The 21,035-nt window shown below is 51.6% G+C and overlaps 1 protein-coding gene across 7 annotated transcripts in view; it reads right to left on the reverse strand.

Moving 5' to 3' along the window:
• The window catches only part of syne1b (spectrin repeat containing, nuclear envelope 1b), a 52,527-nt gene that overhangs the window by 23,761 nt on the left and 7,731 nt on the right, over positions 1 to 21,035 (reverse strand). For all 7 annotated transcript variants that reach the window (XM_088399884.1, XM_088399883.1, XM_088399887.1 and 4 more), the window contains 58 exons: positions 20,792 to 20,956; positions 20,582 to 20,716; positions 20,347 to 20,505; positions 20,065 to 20,273; positions 19,784 to 19,892; positions 19,530 to 19,694; positions 19,289 to 19,456; positions 19,041 to 19,217; positions 18,822 to 18,962; positions 18,571 to 18,731; positions 18,346 to 18,496; positions 18,041 to 18,268; positions 17,862 to 17,960; positions 17,283 to 17,470; positions 17,000 to 17,123; positions 16,739 to 16,905; positions 16,448 to 16,601; positions 15,626 to 16,251; positions 15,299 to 15,478; positions 14,964 to 15,114; positions 14,737 to 14,895; positions 14,349 to 14,531; positions 14,166 to 14,267; positions 13,839 to 14,042; positions 13,543 to 13,750; positions 13,363 to 13,475; positions 13,092 to 13,297; positions 12,750 to 12,899; positions 12,321 to 12,612; positions 12,054 to 12,226; positions 11,653 to 11,962; positions 11,388 to 11,552; positions 10,896 to 11,252; positions 10,685 to 10,821; positions 10,339 to 10,516; positions 10,061 to 10,243; positions 9,835 to 9,978; positions 9,131 to 9,286; positions 8,803 to 8,967; positions 8,547 to 8,719; positions 8,320 to 8,473; positions 8,017 to 8,160; positions 7,751 to 7,915; positions 7,346 to 7,663; positions 7,125 to 7,280; positions 6,893 to 7,063; positions 6,497 to 6,823; positions 6,257 to 6,409; positions 6,011 to 6,178; positions 5,632 to 5,808; positions 5,409 to 5,555; positions 5,167 to 5,292; positions 4,890 to 5,066; positions 4,536 to 4,801; positions 2,301 to 4,455; positions 509 to 846; positions 302 to 446; positions 2 to 220 (listed from right to left, as the gene is read on the reverse strand). In XM_088399884.1, coding sequence (XP_088256010.1) covers positions 2 to 220; positions 302 to 446; positions 509 to 846; positions 2,301 to 4,455; positions 4,536 to 4,801; positions 4,890 to 5,066; positions 5,167 to 5,292; positions 5,409 to 5,555; positions 5,632 to 5,808; positions 6,011 to 6,178; positions 6,257 to 6,409; positions 6,497 to 6,823; positions 6,893 to 7,063; positions 7,125 to 7,280; positions 7,346 to 7,663; positions 7,751 to 7,915; positions 8,017 to 8,160; positions 8,320 to 8,473; positions 8,547 to 8,719; positions 8,803 to 8,967; positions 9,131 to 9,286; positions 9,835 to 9,978; positions 10,061 to 10,243; positions 10,339 to 10,516; positions 10,685 to 10,821; positions 10,896 to 11,252; positions 11,388 to 11,552; positions 11,653 to 11,962; positions 12,054 to 12,226; positions 12,321 to 12,612; positions 12,750 to 12,899; positions 13,092 to 13,297; positions 13,363 to 13,475; positions 13,543 to 13,750; positions 13,839 to 14,042; positions 14,166 to 14,267; positions 14,349 to 14,531; positions 14,737 to 14,895; positions 14,964 to 15,114; positions 15,299 to 15,478; positions 15,626 to 16,251; positions 16,448 to 16,601; positions 16,739 to 16,905; positions 17,000 to 17,123; positions 17,283 to 17,470; positions 17,862 to 17,960; positions 18,041 to 18,268; positions 18,346 to 18,496; positions 18,571 to 18,731; positions 18,822 to 18,962; positions 19,041 to 19,217; positions 19,289 to 19,456; positions 19,530 to 19,694; positions 19,784 to 19,892; positions 20,065 to 20,273; positions 20,347 to 20,505; positions 20,582 to 20,716; positions 20,792 to 20,956 — 12,921 coding nt within the window. The remainder of the gene's footprint in view (position 1; positions 221 to 301; positions 447 to 508; positions 847 to 2,300; positions 4,456 to 4,535; positions 4,802 to 4,889; positions 5,067 to 5,166; positions 5,293 to 5,408; positions 5,556 to 5,631; positions 5,809 to 6,010; positions 6,179 to 6,256; positions 6,410 to 6,496; positions 6,824 to 6,892; positions 7,064 to 7,124; positions 7,281 to 7,345; positions 7,664 to 7,750; positions 7,916 to 8,016; positions 8,161 to 8,319; positions 8,474 to 8,546; positions 8,720 to 8,802; positions 8,968 to 9,130; positions 9,287 to 9,834; positions 9,979 to 10,060; positions 10,244 to 10,338; positions 10,517 to 10,684; positions 10,822 to 10,895; positions 11,253 to 11,387; positions 11,553 to 11,652; positions 11,963 to 12,053; positions 12,227 to 12,320; positions 12,613 to 12,749; positions 12,900 to 13,091; positions 13,298 to 13,362; positions 13,476 to 13,542; positions 13,751 to 13,838; positions 14,043 to 14,165; positions 14,268 to 14,348; positions 14,532 to 14,736; positions 14,896 to 14,963; positions 15,115 to 15,298; positions 15,479 to 15,625; positions 16,252 to 16,447; positions 16,602 to 16,738; positions 16,906 to 16,999; positions 17,124 to 17,282; positions 17,471 to 17,861; positions 17,961 to 18,040; positions 18,269 to 18,345; positions 18,497 to 18,570; positions 18,732 to 18,821; positions 18,963 to 19,040; positions 19,218 to 19,288; positions 19,457 to 19,529; positions 19,695 to 19,783; positions 19,893 to 20,064; positions 20,274 to 20,346; positions 20,506 to 20,581; positions 20,717 to 20,791; positions 20,957 to 21,035) is intronic.

A 21,035-nucleotide genomic window follows, 5' to 3' on the forward strand; every position in this document is an offset into this window, starting at 1 on the left:
CCTTCTCTCTGAATGTCCTCCACTCCTGCGCCGTGTCCTCAAGAACTCGCTCCTGGCCGCGGGCCACGCTTCGGAGTCTGGTCCAACGTTGCCACACGGTGGTCATGGAGCGACTGATGGTGGCCTTGCTGGCATCGCTGCCCACCTGCTCCAGCTGAGCCGCTTGCTCCTCCAGACCGTTCAGCTTCTCGTGAAAGCCGTTGACGAGCGAGACCAGGGACTACAAAAAAAAAAAAAAACAGACAAGAAGGTACTGCACTGGCTGTGTCTTCATGACTGAGTTCTGTTTGAGTTGTGTTACCCGGTGACTGAGCAACTTGTCCTCAGCCTCTTGGCTGGTTGCTGCCTTGGCAGTGGAAAACTGGGTGAGCTTCTTTTCAGCTTCGTTCATGATCTCAATGACGCTCTGTCGCGCCTCCTGGTACGACTTCCACTGAGCGACGCAACTGAAAAGAAATATGGATGAGGCATTGTCGAAAGACTGTCCAGACTAGTTTGATTCCCGTACCTGTGAAGAACATCCTGATGAGATTGGAGCTGATCTCGGACTTCCAGGCCTCTCTGCTTGGCTGATTCCACGCTTACCCGCAACTGCCCTTTGGCTACGGGGTTGACCAAGCCCTCCAGCTGGGAGGCGAGGTTCTCCAGCTCTTCCAGGTGGATGAGGAACTCCTGTTCCGTGGCCACGATGTCATCCTGCTGTCTCAGACATTCCTCGTAGTTCTCCACGTCCACGCCCAAGTCGGCCTGCTGCAGGAAGGACACGGCATCTTCCAGCCATTCGCAGGCCGACTGCATCCTGAAGTGATACTTCTGGCACAACAGCAGGGCCTGCTCCAAGGTCACCTTTACAACACAACAGGGACTCCTTAGAACCCACTAAGGTGCACACCATATAACCCAAACCTATCTCTTTGAAGCTAAACCCTAACCCGAGAACTACCGTATTTGCCGGTGTATTGGTCGACCTTTTTCGATCCAAAATCGACCGAAAAAAATCGACCTCGACTTATACACCGAGTCATAAAATTTAACTTCGTATTCATCGCTTCAAATGTGATGGTAACCAAGGCCGTTTCTCATGCATCTCATTGTGCGTTGCACTTAGAAAATTTGAACCGGGCGGCGTGCGCGAGTGCGCGGCCCGCTGGAAGTCGAATGAGGCGCCGCCACCACCTCCGCGGTGCTTATAAACAGCCGGTCCGCTCGGCGGGGGCTATTTTCGGCCACTTGGCTCGTGCGCACGGCCTCCCGGATGTGCCGGGCGGGTGCGCGAGCTCGCCGGCCGCTGGAAGTCGAATGAGACGCCGCGACCACCTCCGCGGTGCTTATAAACAGCCGATCCGCTCGGCGGGGGCTATTTTCGGCCACTTGGCTCGTGCGCACGGCCTCCCGGATGTGCCGGGCGGGCGCGCGAGCTCGCCGGCCACTGGAAGTCGAATGAGGCGCCGCCACCACCTCCGCGGTGCTTATAAACAGCCGATCTGCTCGGCGGGGGCTATTTTCGGCCACTTGGCTCGTGCGCACGGCCTCCCGGATGTGCCGGGCGGGTGCGCGAGCTCGCCGGCCGCTGGAAGTCGAATGAGGCGCCGCCACCACCTCCGCGGTGCTTATAAACAGCCGATCCGCTCGGCGGGGGCTATTTTCGGCCACTTGGCTCGTGCGCACGGCCTCCCGGATGTGCCGGGCGGGTGCGCGAGCTCGCCGGCCGCTGGAAGTCGAATGAGACGCCGCGACCACCTCCGCGGTGCTTATAAACAGCCGATCCGCTCGGCGGGGGCTATTTTCGGCCACTTGGCTCGTGCGCACGGCCTCCCGGATGTGCCGGGCGGGTGCGCGAGCTCGCCGGCCGCTGGAAGTCCAATGAGGCGCCGCGATCTCCTCCGCGGTGCTTATAAAGTGCCGATCCGCTCGGCTTGGAGCTATTTCCGGCCTCCCGTTGGTGCCGGGTGGCGTGCGCGAGCTCGCCGGCCGCGATCTCCTCCGCGGTGCTTATAAACAGCCGCATGCGCACGGCCTCCCGGAATTTGAACACATTTCGTCAATAAATTTCGCATATTGAATTTTGAAGTTTAATATAATGCAACAATTGAGCTCGACTTATACAAAGGATATATCATAAAATCGTAAATTTCCGTCGAATTTTAGGGGGTCGACTTATACACCGAGTCGACCTGTACACCGGCAAATACGGTAACTCTGACCCTCAAAGCTAATTCCGAAAAAGAACCCTTTCCACCATTGCCAATAGGAAAAACCAAATTCAAACTGATGTGTGGTTCTTCTGGGCTGAGTGGTACCTGTTTGGAACTCAGTTGTTTCTGAACATCTGCTTGCAGCTTTGCCATTTCTCCAAGACTGGCGTCCACATGGGTGGGCGCTAGCTCATTAGCGCTGGTGTACTTGTGCTTCTCTCTGCTACTCAGCGCCGCCACGATCCTCAGTCTGGACTGAACTTCTTCCTGCATGATTTGCTGCTTCCTAATCTCTTCCTGCACCTTCTCCACCCGCATGTCCACAGTGACAGCAGAAGCCAGCTCGTCCCGGACCTGCTGCAGCCAGGCCAGTGTCCTTTGCATCTCCGTCTCAAAGTCTTTACTCTGAACGAAGCGGTTCTCACACTCCTCAATCAGGTCGCCGACGGCGGCCTGCAAGGACCGCAGCTCTTCCTGCCACAGGACCACTTGCTGTGCGTTGTGCGCCGTTTGGTCCAAACTTGAAGCACGAGTGCCCATCTGCTCCACGAGCCTGGATAGATGCGAGTTGGCACTCTGGAGGCTCCCAGCCAGAGCGTGGTAGTTCCTCAGTCTCTCCTCGGCAGACTGAGTCTCAGCGTTGACTTTGACGAGCTGCTCCTTGGTTGCCTTTAATTCAGAGTCAACTTGCATGGCCATGGCCTTCTGGTCTTCAAACGACTCCAAGGTTTCATCCAGATGCTCTACTTTCTGTTCCACAAGCCTTTTGAGGCTATTATAGAGGCCAGTGAGCTGGGTCATTTCCTCCGGGCACCACGGTTGTCCGGTGCTACGGAACCCTTCCTTCTTCTGGTTGAGTTCGCTGACAGCAAGACCCAAGTTGCTGAGATCAGCTTGGATGGCTTTGTATTGGCTCTGCAGACTGAGCACCTCCTCTGTTTGTAAGGCGACCGGCTCTGTGCCCAGCTGATTGAACTGCTCCTCCAGCTCCTCCAGAGCTTTCTGCGTGACGTCTATGAATGAGGTGTACTCGTTCCTTGTGAAGATGGCCTGTTGGATTTTCTCCTCTTTCTCTTTGGCTAAGGCTAAGATGTTGTTGTATTGCTGCGGGAGGGTGTTGAGTTTTTCATCCAAGTAGCAGTGGTCCACTTCATTGAGGGTGGGCAAAATCTCCTGGCCCGCTCGTTGTACGATGAGGAGGAGGTTCTCGTACTCCACCGCCTGCTCGACTACCTGCTGGTATTTGACTAGCTGTGCCTCTAGTTCAGCGTTTCCAACCATTAGATTGATTTCAGGAAATGTGATGATGTCAGCTTGCTTTATCCACTGGCATATTTTCTCCAGGTCATTCTTGAAGTACTTCCGCGAGATAAAGACCTTCTCCAGTTCTTGAAGTTTCTGGCCACACCGATGTAGAGTTTTATCAAAGATATTTTGCAGCTCCTGCAGCTTTGTGAGGATCTCGTTCCTCTCTTCCTCGTTGGCGTCCCTCATCAGGTCCCTCCCCTGAGACCACAAGGACGTCAGCTCACTCTGGTAAGCTTTCAGGCTGCTTTGGATGTTGCGACACGTTCGGACCTGCTTGGCAAGGTCCTCGGGCAACAAGGCGACGTACTCTTCGGCCTGGGCCTTTTTCTCGTTCTGCTGGACCCAGGAAATGGACTGGTTGACGGCCATGAGGAAGTGAGTCCTCTCGGTGAAAGCTTTGCTCAAGTGTTTCCTGCGCTGCACCACTTGGACGCTCAGAGACTCAACCTCAGACCGGGTGTCGGAAATCAGCTGCTGCAGACGTTGACGTTCGCTGAGGCCAAGACGGGCCAGAACCCTGTCGGAGTCGGCCATGGCTTGGGCTAGCAGGAGTTGCTTGGCCTCCAACTCGCTGCAAATACTCAGGTGGTCGAACAGGAAACTCTGAGCCAACTCCGGAGGAGGACTCATTTTCATAGCTTCAGACAAGGCGGGCTGCTGCTCTTCTGCCCAATCCCGAGCCTCCCTCAAACGAGCCTCCACCTGGCCCATTTCCTCTAGGGTCACCACAGAGTCCTGTATTTTCTTCTCAATGAGATTCTGCATCTGATTCCATCGCTGCTCAAAGTGACTGATCTGCTCTTTGACCAGTTCCTTGTCATCCAGGTTCAAGCACTGGATGACTTTTTGCTTCTGGTCCTTTAGTTCCTCCAGTGTCCCCTTTTGTCCCTCTAAGTCTACTGCCAGTTTACGTAACGCCTCCAAATGCTGAGTGGAACTTTCGGCATCGGTTCTGCGTTGAAAAAGAAAATATAAGTATTATGGATCCGTTGGAGACCGTTCCAACAAAAGAAGTTTGACACCGCAAAGTACCTGGCCAGGTTGTCCCACTCTTTGGAAAACTGCTCAAAAAGTGTTTCCACTGCAGTGATGCAGTCGTGGTACTCTTTGGACCGCTGCAGATCCTCCTGCCTCTGGACCTGCAATCTGCTGGCCTGGTGACAAAGTTCCAGCCAGGAATGGCTCAGGCGATCCAGCTCGGCATGTTCCATAGAGTCTTGGTTGGGAGACAGTCTGCTCACTTTCTCCGTCATCTTGGTCAGGATACTTTGCTTGGACTGGAGCTGCTGGCTGCATTCCTGCGGATTGTGAACAGGTAAAGGGCAGAATCTGCGCACTGTTCTAGATGATTCGGCTTGGATGTTGTTGAGGAAACTGCCGCCTTACCTTGGCTTGGGTCAACATGTTTTGAGCTATCTTGGTCTCCAACTCTGCAGGTCTTCTAGACAAACTGAGGAGTTGCTGCTCCATATCTTGGAAGAGGCTGGTCAGATCTTGCTTCTGCTCCTTTATCTGCCTCCAGCCCTCTGAGAGCTCTTGAGCATTTGACATCCTTTCTTCGATCTATTAAAAACAGAGGAAAACAACAGAATGTGAGCAATGAACATTGTGCAGAACAAGAAGATAGTCTTTTCAAACAAAAGAAGGTTGAGTATTCTCTCACAGTAATCTTGACCCTCTGGACTTCAGCCGCAGTCACTCTGACAGTGTCGTCGGACAAGTCACATACCGAGCATACCAGGTCAAGGTAAGTGCTGGCCTGCTCCTGCAGGGCTCTGTAGTGCTTGACCTGCAAACATCGGCAAACAAACCGCTTGTTGTGTGAAGTGAGGCCAGCTCAGACCAAATTACAGCTCGCATGATTTGTGTCTCCATCTCCACGATGTGCCGTTAAAGCACTGGTACCTGTTTGAGTGCTTCCTGCAGACCGGATGCTTCCTGCTGGTTTAGCCGGAGTTCTTCCTGCACGGCCGCCAGCCACGTCTGGCACTGCTGAAGGGTATCCTGGTGGTTGACATGCTTCTGGAGTTCTCGGTCCAGACTTTGCTGTACCTGTGAGCCAAATGGAGGATGAAAGACTTTCTTTCCTAAATCTTGGGGAGCGGAAAAATCTCCTGTCATGTCTCACTCGTTGAGCCGTGCTGCAGATGGCGGAGTAGCTATCGCGGGTTCCCTGCTGGTGAGCCTGCACTTGTTGGCTGATCTTCGCTTGGACTTGGTCAGTGCAGCTAGAGACCAGTTCTTCTCCTTTTTGCCTCAAGCTGGTGAGACGTTCCTCGAAACCGGCAATGTCCTCCATAATGGCCTCAAGAAACAATGATTACAATGTCAGACATGTGACTGCAAATTAAGAATAAGAATTATTTTATTATATCTGCATTTCTAAAACTGCCCATTCCCATGAAACCCTACCAGAAACTTCTTACAATTGCCTTTCAGTTTCCACCCCTTTCTCAAGCCAAGTGATCTATATGTCCCCTGAGACATTGAAGAACCCCGGTGGTCACCTTGTGCCGGGCCAGTTGTTGGGTGGCCATCTCCATGCTGCTGCTCTGCATGGACTCAGAAGTTACGAGCCGACTGGACATCTGCAGGAGCCATTTCTCCACTTCCTGCAGCTCACTGTTGTAATCCTCGTGCTCCTTCACCCACTCCACCAGGTTCTGGACCTGCGCCTGAAGTGAAAAAACAAATGCTGATCATAGTCACAGGTGCGACCGGCACAGAGGTGCGACGTGTTGAGCGATGGGCACCTTGGCTAACAAGCAGAGCTCCAGGAAGTCTGCTTGCAAACTTCTCATGTTGTCACTGATGATCGGGTCGTGGACTGCGTCCAGCAGGGCTTCACCCTTCTCAATCACACATTTCACAGCCGAGTCGTGAGACTGCACTATCTGCTGGATGGTCTGCAAATAGCACATTAATATGCTCGTTCATGAGAACTTAGGAACTTTCCTCCATAGTCACATACAATCAATTCTGATTTGATTTACCTTGTACTTTGCAAGCTGGGCCTTCTTCTCATAGAGCTCGGCTTTGGGCTCCACGCTGGAAGCCAACAGGCCCTTGGTCTCCAGCACCCACTGGGCCTGGGCCTTGTATTTATCCGCAAAGTCTTTGGAGAGCGAGAGGCACTTCTCCAGAGTGCTCTGCTGGGCACGCAGGGTCGCCAGCAGGTCTTCAAGCTGGCCCAGTTGGCCGTCCACGTCCTCCCTCAGCTGTTCCACTTCGGCCTCCTCCAGGAAGACGGCGGCTCGTTCCGTCTTCTCCCTGACCGTCTTCAGGCTGGCGTGTCCTCGCTCCACGTCTGCCTGGAGGGCCTGAGCGCAAATGGGAGATGCTGAACGCTGTCTGAAGCGCTGACCTCCACCATAATCAAGAGCCCTCACCTCGAGCTTCTTCATCTTTCTTTCCATGGCCACGCGATCCACCATGTCGGCACTTCCGGCCAGGGTGCGGAGGCTGTCCTGAGCGGCGCGGAGCCAGTCCGAGAAGGTGCCAAAGACACATTGTGCCTCCTCGATGCAAGACACCTCCTCCTGCAGCTGCTTGATTGTCTCCTGTAAACAAAGTTGGGGTTCTATTTGTGGCATTCTCAACATTTGAAGACCTCTGATGTACCAGTAAGTGCAGGAGCAAAGCATGGTAGCGGGCTGTAATCTGGGTCGCTTTGGTACTGATCCGGCTGCTGATATGGGTCTCATCCAGAACTTGCTGAGCCAAAACACCGAGGCCCTCCATCTCCTCTTGATAAACCAGCACTTCCTCTTGCCACGTCTGCACAAAGAAAGAAAATTAGCCGTGCCACGAGAAGGCCGCGGATGCCGATGGCGAGCACGGACCTTCATCAACTGAAGCTGAGCCTCTTTAGTGGTGCGCTCGGAGCGGCGGTGGTCTCGCAGTTGCGCTTTGGTCTCCATGCCCTTCAGCCAGCTGTCCAGACGCTGAAATTTCTGCTCCATTTGTCGGAGTTTGGCCAAGGCGCTGTTGAGCTGAGCCCGGGTGTCGGTCAGCCGGGCCTGGTACAGCCTCCACTCCTGCTGCTGCGTCTCTAGAGCGCGGTCTTCGATCTGCGGCGGCCCCCAGGGAGTCACTAGCTCACGGCTGAGCAGCAGGGTGTTAAGAAGAGCCTGGCCCTCGGTGCAGCCGAGCTGGAGTTCCTACGCTTGTCGCAAACATGGGAGCCGTTTTCAGTTGTGGGGAAGGGAAAAAATTATATCCGCTTTAGATGATGAAGATGTTCCGACCTGCAGTTTTTGGAGCGTCTCCTCCAGCATATCGACATCGCCCTCCATCTGAGTGTAGCAGCCCAGCTTCTCCTGCTCCTCTTCCAACCAATCCTCAAATGCTTGAAGGCCCTCTTGATACTCTTGGTGAGCTTTCACCAGCTCCTCCACTTTGCCAACGGCCTCCTGAGGTCAAAGCAAGCGTCACCAACCAGTTTTGCCTCTCAGCTCAACTCAACTTTATTGTTTAACATTCCAATTTCAGAGGGAAGTGGTGGTTAGCTTACTTCCGCATTGGCTTTGATGCCGTTGAAGCGTTCTTGCAGCTCTTGCAGCTCCAGCTGAGTCACGTAATTGTCGGCCATGCTTGCGCTCTTCGCCACGATGGTGGCCAGCAGACCGTCGTGGCCGAGCACTTCCTCGTACAACAGCTGCAACCACGGCAAGGATCAGTTGTGTGTGTGTGTGTGTGTGTGTGTGTTTTGTTGAATAAGTAAGAAACACAACTAAAGCAAAAATGGCAGCGCTGGCATTGATCCCGAAAGCGATTTATTTTTGCATCGCTCCAGAGAGAGGGAGGCCGTTGTCACCTTGGCCCTGCTGAGATGAGCACTTTTGTCTCGCATCTCAGGACATTGTTTATCGGCCGGGTCTAGGTTCTCCTCCACCTGTTCCAGCCAGCTGACAAACTGACGCACGTCCTCCTGGTAACTGGTCCACTGGGACAGGGAACCTTCCAGTTGGCTGATGGGTCAGAGGAGAAATTAGAAATATGAATATTTATACTTTGCCATCTCTGGTATTCTTGCTTTTCAACCTTTTGCACTGAATGGATGCGGAGAGCAGTGCGTCCCAGGAGTCTTTCAGCTCCTGAATTTCTTCCTGGACCACAGCCACACCGGTGCCCGAGGTGTTTCTCTGAACCGACTCCCCTCTGGTGATCAGCATTTTGAGCTGGATCTCCTTCTCCTGGCGCGCAGTCAGCAAGGCCTGTGGCAATCCACAGAGATGAAAACGCCACCATTGGACAAGTGGCTACCTATTGTTAACAAACAATCTGCGAAGGGCTCAACCTCCAGCTTGATCATCCGGCTCTCCAGGATGTTTTTGTCAGCCGTGGGGGCACAGTAGGTGTGAAGCATGTGGCTCGTGTCGGCCACCCAGTTCTGCAGCTCCTTCAGGCTGCGGTTGAACAGCTGGTGCTCGGTCACGATGCGCTCAAGTCGTGATGCCTTCTCCTGTTGAGCCAAAATTGTTAAACAAGAAAACTTTCTTAACATCATCACAACTTCACTTGCTTCAAATTCCAACGTTTTTCTTCTATTCAGACTTTCATATGCAAATAGTCCCTTCCCATGTTTTTTTCCTTCTTCAAATTCAAATTGCAAGGTGTTACTATACCTTGGTCAGGTTGCTTAAAGCTAAGAACTGAGCAGAGAGCTGCGAGACACGGTGCACAAAACCCTTGCCGGCTGAGTGTTGGTCCAACAACCGCTGGGCCTTCTCTTTTAGCCTGCTCAGCTGGACTTGATGGGAGGTGAGCTCCTCCAGCACAGACTGAAAGGGCACAAGCAGGTTAGGGCAGAAAGCGTGCAAGCAGACACAAAGACACGCATGGCCAAAGCAGGGTTAGAAGATTGAAAAACATGGCCGGAAAGGAAAGCGAGCAACACCAATGTTACGCGCAGTTAGCACAAGCTGGACAGAGGCAGAGGGCCATTAGAGCCAAACAGACCAACATTAGCTTAAGAGCTTAACTCCAACGTTAGCTTCGAATTTTGCTTCCAACGTTGCCACCAATGTTAGATTCCAAAATTCTAAAGTCAGCTTCATCATCTGCTTTTAGCGCTAATGATAGATTCTAAAGTTTGTTCCATGACCTTGAATGAATGAATGAATGAATTTTATTCGTTTCAAACTTGTAAACAATACATCAACAAATAAATCAAATTTTAAAAAAAAGTGAAAGTCAGGTAAATTGTGATTATAATTATGTGTAATTGCTAGATACAATCAGAATACAAAATACCACACATAATGGACCTTCTGGATGGAATGTTGAATGGTGGCTGAAGATGCACCGAGCAATTTTCCAGGGTGCCTACCTGAAGTTTGTGGAGCTCCGTCTTCTTGGCCGGGAGATCGTGGAGCCGCGCGCTGCTCTCTTGCACGGCCATCTCAGTGGCGTCCAGGCACTCCTGGAGGGGCTCAGCACTGGCCTCAAAGTCCTTCATCTGCGACACCAGGTTCTGAAAGCAAAAAAAAAAAAACAACATCTTCTGTCAGCTGGTTTATTTTGAAAACTCTGCTGACAACCTGATCCTCACTCACTTGTAGATTGAGCTCTCTGTTGTGAAGACTGGACATGATGTTCTTCCAGTCCTCAAGAGCATGATTGGTTTTTGTCCGAACCGACTCCACTTTGTCTTTGGGCGCGATCGTGGAGAGAAGCTCACCTGCGACCACCACGCCATTGATCTTTGACTGACCCAGCTCTCTGTCGCTTAGAAACTCCTGAAGACAAAGTGACAATGATGAGAGAACAACTTGTTGGATTCCAAAGGTAGCTTCAGATTTACTGCCTCTGGTCCTTCTAAGCTACCAATTACCTGAATCTTTTGCAAGCTCGACGAGGCCTCAGAAAGATTTTGGGGCGCGTCGAAGCATTTAGCCGTGCTGATCTTGGAGTTGACCAGCCACTGCTGGAACTCCCTGTAGGCCGAGCGGAAGCCCTGTTCCTGCATCTTCTCTTTGCTCTGGCACTCTTTGGCGGCTTGGAGACTCAAACTAGCAGTAAAGCAAAAAAAAATTTATAGCAATGGACCTTTGGTGAGTCATCTACCCATTAATTTTATGTCATGCTTGACCTCATTAAAACTGACAAGTCATCTTTTGCCATGAAAACTGACTGAAAATGTCCACCCCTTGCGAGTCTAATTCTGCGTATCTCAGTACCTGTTGTAGTCCTTAATGAGGGCAGAAACTTTCTCAGACTGGGCGGCCATGTCTCTGGAGAAGTGGCACAGATCATTCAGCTGCATCTTCAGGCTATCACACATGGGCTCTGTTTTGACAAGCTCCTCTAATGTATCCTGGGCAAAACAACATTTTTATTCCATTGGTCCATTTATTTCCTCCACATTGTAGCAGAGGACATCAAATTCACCTTTGCAATCTGCCAGCCTTTCACCACCTCCTCTCCGTCAGTTTTGCCCTGGGCTTGCCCCAGACGAAGACGCCAGTCGTGAATTTGACGTCCCAAGTCCTGCGAGTCTTGCTCCAGTTGCGCTGACAGACTACTGAACTCCTGCTCGGACGTCGTCATCTGAGAGAGGGCCGTCTCCAGGTTGGCCCGGGTCTGAAGTGCTGCGCGTTCCCACTGTTCCCAGCTTGAGAGCAGGGCCGCCTCCTCGCGCTCGATGGCCTCGTAGCCCCCCGAGCCGGTGTGATCTCTCGCTGCTGCCCCGCACCTCTGCACCCGGTTGAGCCTCTCTCGGCCTCGCTGCTTAGAGTCCAGCAGCTCCTGGAAAACAAAAAACAACCGGTGCCTGAGTAGTGTCCTCAACATTTGTACGGGTGCCCACAAAACTGTGCAGGAGGGATGATGGTGAAAGAGATTTTAGCGGGTCTACTTGAGTTCAGTCGGAATGGTGCTCACCTGGACTTTGGCCAGCTTTCGTTTCAGGGAGGCGGAGTCTCCTGACAGGTCAGACCAGCGCTGGAGTTCCTCCTTGGCTGAGATGAGCCAGTCGTTGAAGTCTCTGACGGCATCCAGGTACTGCTCGTGCTCAGACACGATGCTTTGCATGGACTGGATTTTCCCCTTAAAAAAAAAAAAAAAATTAAATACCTGTTGTAACTTCTTCATTGTTCATACAGAATTTCACTCAAAGACGTACCAAAGTGTGACTTCTCAAGCTTACCTTGACCACAGCTGAGATATCAGCAAAATGCGCATTGAGCTCCGCCCGTGACTCCGGTCCAAAAGTCTGATCGGCTGACTTTTCGTACAGCTCCACGGCCTTGTCCGTCAGACGTGACAGCGCGGCGGCATGGGCGTCCAGGTCAGCCTGGATGGCTCGCAGACGCTCCAGGAGAGTGGACTTCTCTTTGAGGCCAGGCTGCTGGGGCAGATGTGTGCCCACCTCCTGCTCCACCAATTCCATCCACTGCTGCAGGTGATTCTTGCTCTCCTGGAAGCTGCTCCACTGGGCCACCGTCCACTCCAGTCGACTGTGGACAGGAAATTGTTTGCTTGAACTGACGTTGTGAAGGTGCGATTGGCCATCGTTCAGACCTTTCCACGCAACCTGACATCTCATACCTGTGGCAACTCATGGAGGTGATCAACATATTAGCCCAGGCATCCTTCAGACTCTGAAGCTGCGAGCAAATTGCCTCCTGGCCTTCCATCCTGTTGTGTTTGAGGACCTGTTCCCCTTTTCCAACCGTCATGTTGAGCTTCACCTCGCCTTCACCCTTCATCAGCAGGATATCCTGGCAGCACAAAGCCGTCGGATGAAGACAAGATGGCGCCACAGTCCCGTCGAGGTAGAAGTTGGTGTCTAATGAGGGACAAGGTGTGTCTAACCTGCACGAGGAGGAGCCTTTTCTCCAGAGTCTCCTTGTTGCCCACGGTGCTGTTGAGCGCAGCCAGACGTTCCTGGACTGCGCGCAGCCACGTCCAGGTGACCTGCAGCGTCTCCTCAAAGGCCTGCTGCTCCTGCAAAGTCAGTTGGCAGCCATGCAGCCGCTCGCGCCCGCGTCGCAGCAAGGCCTGATACTGCGACTGCAGCTGCGCTGACACCCGTGTCTCGCTGCTGTCGCCTCGCCCGCCCTCGTTCAGGGCCTGCGCCTCCTGGCACAGGCGCTCAAAGGAATCTCTACATCAGACAAAAAACAGTTAACCTCCTTTTGTGTCTGTTTTTAAATGAAGGGAGTAAAAGTCATTTGAAAAATAAATACTCAGTCTGACACATCTACTTCAATGCAGTAACCAAGAACTATTCCAAATGGGCACCTTTCTTTGAGCACTTCCTGCTGGTATTCCTCCACCTGTTGGAGCAAAGCCTTTTCAGGACCGCGTTGTTTGGCTTCAAGCAGATCTGAGCTCATCCGCTTCTCCATGGTCTCTAACCACCACTTCAGCTTCTTCAGGCGGCCCTCGAATCTGAAAAGAAATATTCTCTATCATAGTGATACTGATGTAGTGCTCCTTGTGGTGTTCCAAAGGGGTCAGTTTTGTGACCCAAAGTGTTTATTTTATACGCAGATGTGTATATGCATTAAATGTGTTATTTTTGCAGACAAATGTTTTAGTATGTTCTGAGAGACAGCGAGGATGAAGTAGTGCTTCGCCTACCCTTTCATGAGGGACGCGCTGTCCTCCAGGATCTGTTGGTTCTGTCTGCACTGCTCCACAAAGCTGTCCCAGTCCTGCTGGATGGTGGAGAGCTGCTGCTGGACTTGGCCAGCGTTGGCTTTGGGGAGATGCAGCAGCAGTTTCTCTCCTTCCTCGCAGACCTGCGTGAGATGCACCTTGCCTTCCTCCATGCGCTCCGTGGCACCCTGAAGAACAAAAGCAAGTCTCAGACACCAACATGGGATGTCTTTCCATCCCTAAGTCACCGTACCTTTAGTTTCTGTAATTTGCGTTCGACGATGCAAGTGTCTCCGGAACGATCGCTGCATTCTTTAACAATCTCCCTCTGCTCCACAAGCCAGCGATGGAATTCCTGAACCAGATCTGTGGATCAAACGTAAAAGTTGAAGACTGGAGATCACTGAAGTTTTGTGTGGATTACGTTTCTCACCATTGAATTGCTGTTGAAGACAATTCTGCAGTGACGCCAAAGTCTTGGCCGAAACCTGGTTGACGGACTCGTAAGTCTTGATGAGATCGGTGAGTGCGGAGCCCAAACTGGAAAGCTCCTCCGAAGGATATTTGCGACACAGGTTGTTCAGGCTTTCCCTGGTGGAATCGATACTTCCCTGCTGATTTTGCAGCTCTTTCTGGAGTTCCTAGAAACAACAACCAAAAATGGACAAACAGAAAATGGGATGTTGTCAAGAAGCTGCCAGAAAAGATGATGAAATGATGGAGTCTCACTTTTATTCGGCAGATGTCCTCGGGATCCGAACCAGCGGGAGAGGAGACCAAGGAGTCCTCCATACTCTTCAGCCAAGCGGACATTTGGGCAATGTAATCTTCCAGCAGCTTCTTCTGGGAGCTGAAGTCCTGCAGGTTTCTGTGCGCCTGCCCGTGGAGCTTTTGAACCGAGTCCATCTTCTTCCTCAGGTCGTTCTCCAGCAACTGTGGCAGTTGGAATTAAGGTCTTGCGAGTTGATTTGTGACACTTGTATTTAAATCAGTCACAAACAAAGAATATTGGAGAGCATTGATTTGGAAGTGTTTCTCATATCCAGGTCTACCTACTTGAAGTTTTGGAGGAGTTTCCGGACTTTGACTACTCCTCTTCAGCTCTGCCATTTTGCCCTGTAGATCTGCAAGTCTCAGCTCCTTCTCGCCCATTTGCTCCTGTTGTCAAGGAATCATTAAGGGGCGTAGTCTAGGTTTTTTTTTTTTTTATGTGTGAGCATCTTACGGTAAGAATCTTACCTGAAGCACAGAGAGTCTCGCTGACACCTTGTGGCTGTCATTGAGGTTGTTGAGGCTCTCGTTGAGTTCCGTCATGCAGCTGCCGGCCCAGCTTTCTACATCCTCGGCAATTTGCCGCACGTCTTCCCACAGCAGTAAACTTTGCTTCAGGCGCTGAAGGTTTTCCTCCACCCTCTCCGACACCTGCAGGATGGGGTTGGTCAGTCGCTTATTTTCGAGTTGAGTGTTTACGAATGTTTGATCCACTAACAGGCTAGTGTAAGAGCAGTTGCTTGCGCTGGCTATCACTAAACTTCGGTGGGATATACTTTTCGGATCTATTAGGTGAAATTGGATAATTTCCCACAGAAAAATGGGTTGGCACCACAGACGGACTTGTTCAACATACATCCAGCCACTGGTCCACCAGCGTCTCCATTTCCTTTCTGACCGATTGCGAGTCGCACTCTGGCACCTTCTTCAGTTCAGTCACCAACTGTTTTCCTTTGCTAGAGAACCGGTCCAGGTCTCGTTGCTTGTTGGCCATCTCCGTCTTCACCGCTTCATGCTGGAGATGGAGGAGCGGGAGTTGACGTGTCGATTGACGGTAAATGAATAACTCGAGTTTGTTCTGACCTTGCTTAGGGATCGCTTGGTTTCCTCGTGGTCCTTCAGAACAGAGCTTATTTCAAGCAGAGGTTCAGCGCTCTCCAAAACGTTGCCGATGGTGGATTTGAGCATTTGATAATCTCTCATGAGCTCAGCAAGAAGGTTGCACTGCTCCTGTCTGTTGAACACACAAGACAAAAAGACAGATATTCTATCAATTCAAAGGCCTTGACTCCTCTCAGCTCATCAGTGCGGCACTAATATTAATCGTTCATGTGTTTGTGTTGCTAAAGGGGATATCGCACCATAACATAGACACTATTTAGCTTTAGCAGTATACTAGCAGAAGGCAGGCACTGCACCTCTCTGCAATGAGTCTTTTGGTGTCCTCCCACGTGGTCTCCAGCAGGCTGATTTCCTTCAGCGCCTCCGCGGCTAGCCCAGCGTCTCGCTGGGCCAGCTGATTCGCCTTGTCCCTTAGCCACTGCTCCTCATGCTGGTGAGATTGCAACTCGTCCTCCAGCTGGTTGAAGAAGCGCAACCTGACACAAACAAAATCCGGGAAGTCCAAACTTTTTACGACTACGCTCATGACTCAAAGCACTTGGATCTCGAATTATATTTTCCCATAAAAATAAATGTAAATGACGTTATTCCGTTCCAACCAGTTCTAAAAAGGATGTTGTTACCTTTGCTGTAGAGGCAGAAGGGCAGGCTCTTTCAAGCTCTGAAGGTCGGCTTTTTCTTCAATGTCCTCCACAGCCTTGAGCAGCTGCTCTTTCCGCTGTCGAAAGGAAGTCCACAGCGCCCCCAAGGCCTCGGCTTCGCTCCGCTTGGTTCCCAGCAGGTTCCTCACAGCATCCAGCTCGGCGCCGAGCCAATCGGCCAACGCGCGGCACGACTTTCGAGAGCCTCCCTCGCCGCCCACGTACAGGTGGCTTTTGCAGAGGATGCCATCCAGGTCAACGGCCAGCGTCTCCAGTCGGCTCACATCCGGCACGGCGCCGGAAAGCTCCCGCTGCAGCTCCTCCACTCGGCCGCGGTCCCAGCTCCCGCTGCTCTCCACGGTTTGCTGCAGGCTTTGCAACGTTGCTGCCGCCGCAACGTGCGTCTGCTGGAAGGTCTGGAGTTTTTCCAGGCACTCCAACTGCAGCCGGACGATGTGCCAAGCCTCCAGGTAGGGCTGGACGCAGCCGTCCACTCGGCTACGGAGGAGCTGCACGTCGGCTGCATCGCAGGACTGACAGAGAGTCTCTACCTGATGATCCAACATCTGCTTCACACTTGCTTGCTTCTGCAAGGCCGCCTGGGTCTCCTGAAAAGGAAAATGGCAGAAAATTTGTTCCATTTCCAATAATGAATCAAAGCGTTAAAACAAGATTGATTTTTTTAATTTGACCCATTTCTCTCACTTTCTAAGTGGGGAATCAACAATAGGACTAAATTTGATTGGATGTAATGGGGGGATAAAAATCATGACGTGCGTTTGTTGAGTCTCTCTCGTGACTAACATTGACTCGGGTGCTGGCCGAGGGCAGGTCGCTGATGTTGACTTGGGAAGACGTGTGAAGACTTGAAAGCATGGTCTCACTCCACTGGGAGAATTTCTGAAGGTCTCGCTCAAACTGTTCCACGAGGGCCAGGTGCTTCTGGAGGTCCTGGATTCTGAAGGATAAAAAGAAGGCAACAGAACTTCCTTAGCAGCGATTCTTAGATTCCTCATAGTCCCCCTTAACTCTGTACTTGCCCCCCCAGTAAAAAAAAATATATTACAAAAGAATACTGAGTGTCTATATACGTACCTTTGAGGAAGAGCTTGATTTTGGGCGTGGAGTCTCGTCTGCAGGGCGTCAAGCTCTTCCCTCAGCTGGCTGACTTTTTCATCCGGTGCAGCACTATAAAGCGATGTCCCGAGAGAAACCAGCTCGGCATGGGAGGGCCCCAGAGTCTGGACTTCCGAGTACAAGGCCTGAAAAGCAATTCTTATTGTTTTCAGACATTTGCTTGCTGGCTTTTTTTTTTTTTTTTTTTTTCCAGGTTAGGCGGAAAAGTGTGTCGTGTACCTGTATGTCGTCCAGCTCGCTGTAGAGTCTGGCCTTGTCGGCCGACAGGCACTGACTTTCGGTTTTGATGGCACATTCGCTCCTCTCCACACAGGAAATAAAGTTGCAACGTTGTTTCTCAAACCTACAGCCCATCAATCCAAAAAAAAAATATTTGGCTTTTTTGTTGTTACTTCGCTCAAGCGGTGACCTACATGAGGCTCACTCCCACAATTTGAACTCACAAACCAAAGCAAAAAAAAAAAAATCACCACATCAACTCCTCAGGTTGTTTCTTTCTCACCTTTGCCAAACAGTGAGCAGCGTTTCCAGAGCGCTCTGCTTGATCTTGGCTTCCTGGGTGTTGTGTTCAAAGCTGGTATTTAACGCCTTCACGGTCGCCTCCGCTTTCTCTCTGTCACTGAGTCGCCGGGCGGCGGCTGACAAGGAGAGCAAGGCTCCCTTTAGCCTCTCCAGTTGCTGACAGACGTCCTGCGAGACAGACACACGAGACGAGCAGTTGGTCCATGCTGGCAGCATTTGTCCATACAGGGCAGGGATGGGCAATTGAAAACTAAACTGTTTAGCTCAGCTGATCAGGTGTAAGTTGTAATAACAGTCTTTACCACTAGATGGCAGACATTGCTCAAGACTGTCCTTTTTATCAAAGAACAAGAGTGAGCAGGTCCTGGCAATAAGCTAGCACTGAATTAGGTCAACAAAATGTCTTTTGGGTCAAACAGGAAGCAGATTATATGTCGAGCAAATTTAAACACAAGCTGAGTTTTCCTAATTGAGGCCGCCTCCGTTGTTTAAGTTGCCCATCCCTCATATATAGATTGAGAAGTTTCCATGTTAATCGCAACAGCTAAGAATCAAGCACCATGTGGTTTTGAAGGGCTCTGTAGGTATCTGATGAGGAACTGCATGTCTTGATCGGATCTTCCAGCTTTGACTGTAACTCAGAGAGTGATGCTTGAGCCTAAAAAAACAAAACAACTCTTGAATAAAAAAGTACAAATCTTATAAAAATCTAACATGCATTTTTTTCTTTCACTGCACCTCTTGGAGGCTCTGCGAGAACTTCTGCTGCTGTGAGATGTTTTCCTGCAGCTGCCCATCAAGCTGCCGCACGCTCTCCCTCAGCTCGTCCCAGTAGCGTCCAATTTGGGTCAAGCGGGCCTTGATGCGGGCCGCCTCGCCCGACGAAACAAACTGCACCACGTCCTGGGAGTCCGCTTCCAGTCCGGGGAGCACCCGAGCATGCTCCTGGAGCTCCGTTTCCACGACCTGAAGACACGGTCACATGTTCCCAGGCATATATACTTTATTCTCAGCAGAGAACGGAGTCAAATTCTGAAGCTTACCTTCACTGTCTCCATCTGTTGCTTGAGTGCCAAATTGGAAGCCTTCAAAGTGTCCAGCTGCTTCTCCTTGTCAGATATCCACGAGGAAAAGGCTTCAAACTCAGTTGCAAAGCGATCCCACTTGATCTTCATCGCCTCTGCCGTTTTCATGCTAGAGCACAAAAGCAGACATGACACAACAGCTTCAAAAAAAAATTCCCATCAACCTAGAAATAAGAAGCATACTCCTTCTTGAGCCCGGCCTCCACTTTGTCCACTTGATCGCTGAGGGAGCGAGCCTGCTGGAGGAGCAGAGTCTTGTTCTTTGGGCCCAACTGGATTTCCGTGGCTCTCTTGAGCAAAGTATTCATGTGCAAGGCTTCAGCTTCACATTGCTTCAGAAGCACCTGTTTGATACAAATGGAAAATATTCTGCATTTAAAACTGACATCGATTCAAACTCTGCACTGTTTGTGAAGGAGTTAAGTCTGACTCACTCTGGCCTGGTCCAGTTCTACCGCCAGGCTCTCCGGACTACTAAAGTTCAGGTCTCGCTCGGTCATGGATCGGGCCTTGCTCACAAAGTGGCGCGCCGCCTCCTGCTGGCTGTCAAACTCTTGCCAGGCCGCCAGCGTGACCTGCAGACGACAAAACATCGGCGTGTGTGAAAAGCAACAAAGTGCAGAAAACAACGTCTTTGAAAAGTGCCGGCACACCTCCAGGCTTTGCTCCTGCGAATCCATGTTTTGTTCCATCTTGCTGAGCGTGTTCTCCAGACTGTGCAGGTCCTGCTGCAGAGTCTCTCCTGGGCCCTCCTCGGCCTGCAGCTGCTGCCCCCGACTGATCAGCCCCTGGACATCCTTCCTCTTCAGTTTCAGCCGTTTCAGAAGTTGCTGGCAAAGACACAATTTAGAGTCACTGGCGCTTCCAGCGTGAATGCTTTTTTTTCTTGAGTCATCCAAACCTGGTGCACGAGCAGGAGTTGCTGGGCTTCTCTCACAGTGGGACAATCAAGGATTCTGGAGACATCTGCCTGAGCTTCTTTCTGTGCTCTGAGAAGCTCGTCCAAAGTGGTCTGCACTTCCTGCCGAAATTGAACGCAGTCGCCCACAGCCAAGACCATCTTCTCTGCCTGGAACACACCCAAAGCGTAAGATCGGGACGAGTCGATGACACCACATCGATCTACAGTTGCTTTTACCCACCTCAATGAGAGACAAGAGGAGAGCCTTAAAATCAGCCGATAGTTTGCTGAGGGCACCTCCTTGCCTCTGGGCGTCGCTGTCGGCGCAAAGCTCAATCAGAATGGCCATGCGGGCTTTCAGCCAGGAAAGGTTGCCTTCCTGTAGCTCTGCGTCGTTCCTCAGCTCCTGCAGCAAGATCAAAGTAAGAACTCAGATGCCAAAGGATCGTCCACAACGAGGCTCGACTTTGAGGTTGGCACGACGGCAAGCGTTACCGTGATGTTGGCCTTGACCTGACTGTATTTCCTCGGGTCGCCTGCCCGGTTTCTCAGGAGTCGCAGTTGGCTTTCTTTAGCTATCAACCAGCAAGAAAGCTCAGCGTATCTGTTCCAACACACAAACGGCAACGTGACAATTTAAAATGGCAAAATGAATCCATTCTTTGACAACTAATCGAGTTTCCCTGAGTTCACCCTGAAGGCCAATCATATCCCAATGGAACATTTTATGGCTTGCCTCCCCTATTTTGTAAAACTGCCATTTTAAATGATTCTACCTGGCATTGTAGTCTTTCCATTTGTCCGGGTGCTGCATGAGCTTTTGATGGGTGTTTTCAATCTCTTCGCTGATCTCGGCGTAGTCCTTCCTGGACTTCTCAAGAGTTTGGTGGGCGGCGTCGCCCTCGGGGAGCTTCTGACAGAGTTCCTCCATCTGTTGCAGCCTCTTTTCACAAAGGGCCTGAGGACCCTTTTCTCTGAAGAAAGCCTGAGGTGGGACAGAGGACATCATCGGCTTAGTGAGACACTTTTCACCAGGCGGGGGGCACTCAGTGGCTCACCCGGTGCTCCTTGACGAGCCTCTCGCTGCCCATGTTGGCCAGGTGCCGGTTCTCCCGGGTCACCTCGGCCTGGCATTCCTGCAGCAGCAACACCAGCTTGCTCCGCTCCGCCTCCACTTTGAGGCGGACGAGGTGGAAGGGAGCGTCGGTCTGGACGTCCTGGTACAACGAAGACGGCAAACCGTGAGCAGTCGGAAGAGAACGAGCTCCAGCGAGTTGGATTCCGTGAGCCCACCTTCCAGTGTTTGTGTAGTGCCCGCACAGTTTCCTGCAGTGACTGTTGCTCCTGGTCGGGCAAAATGTCGGTCAGCTCATCGCAGGCCAAGAGGAACGTGTTTAAGATGCGCTGGTCCAGCTGCCCGAAGAACTCCTGGCAAAGGCAGCATGAGTCTGTTATTAGAAGGCAGGGTAGCAACCAACAAAAAGCGCCATCCCACTTCCTTACCGTGTGCTTTTTGAGAAGCTCCTCCGGGTTGCCGCTTTCCATCAGACAGCTTTCCGCCATTTTCAAGATTTTCTCCAGCTCCAGCCGCGACTCGTCAAACCTCCTCATCAGGCTGCTGTTCGCCTCCCCGCGCTTCCTCCACTCGCTCGCTTCCCTAAACATGGCCTACATTGCGACGGATGGAGAAACATTTGCTCCTCAGCTCCTTGTTGGATAACACAACATTGCGCATCCGAGTGCGTTG

This window comes from Syngnathus floridae, chromosome 16 (genome assembly GCF_059516105.1).
Source record: "Syngnathus floridae isolate MCC-2025c chromosome 16, RoL_Sflo_1.0, whole genome shotgun sequence".
NCBI classification, from domain to species: Eukaryota; Metazoa; Chordata; class Actinopteri; order Syngnathiformes; family Syngnathidae; genus Syngnathus; species Syngnathus floridae.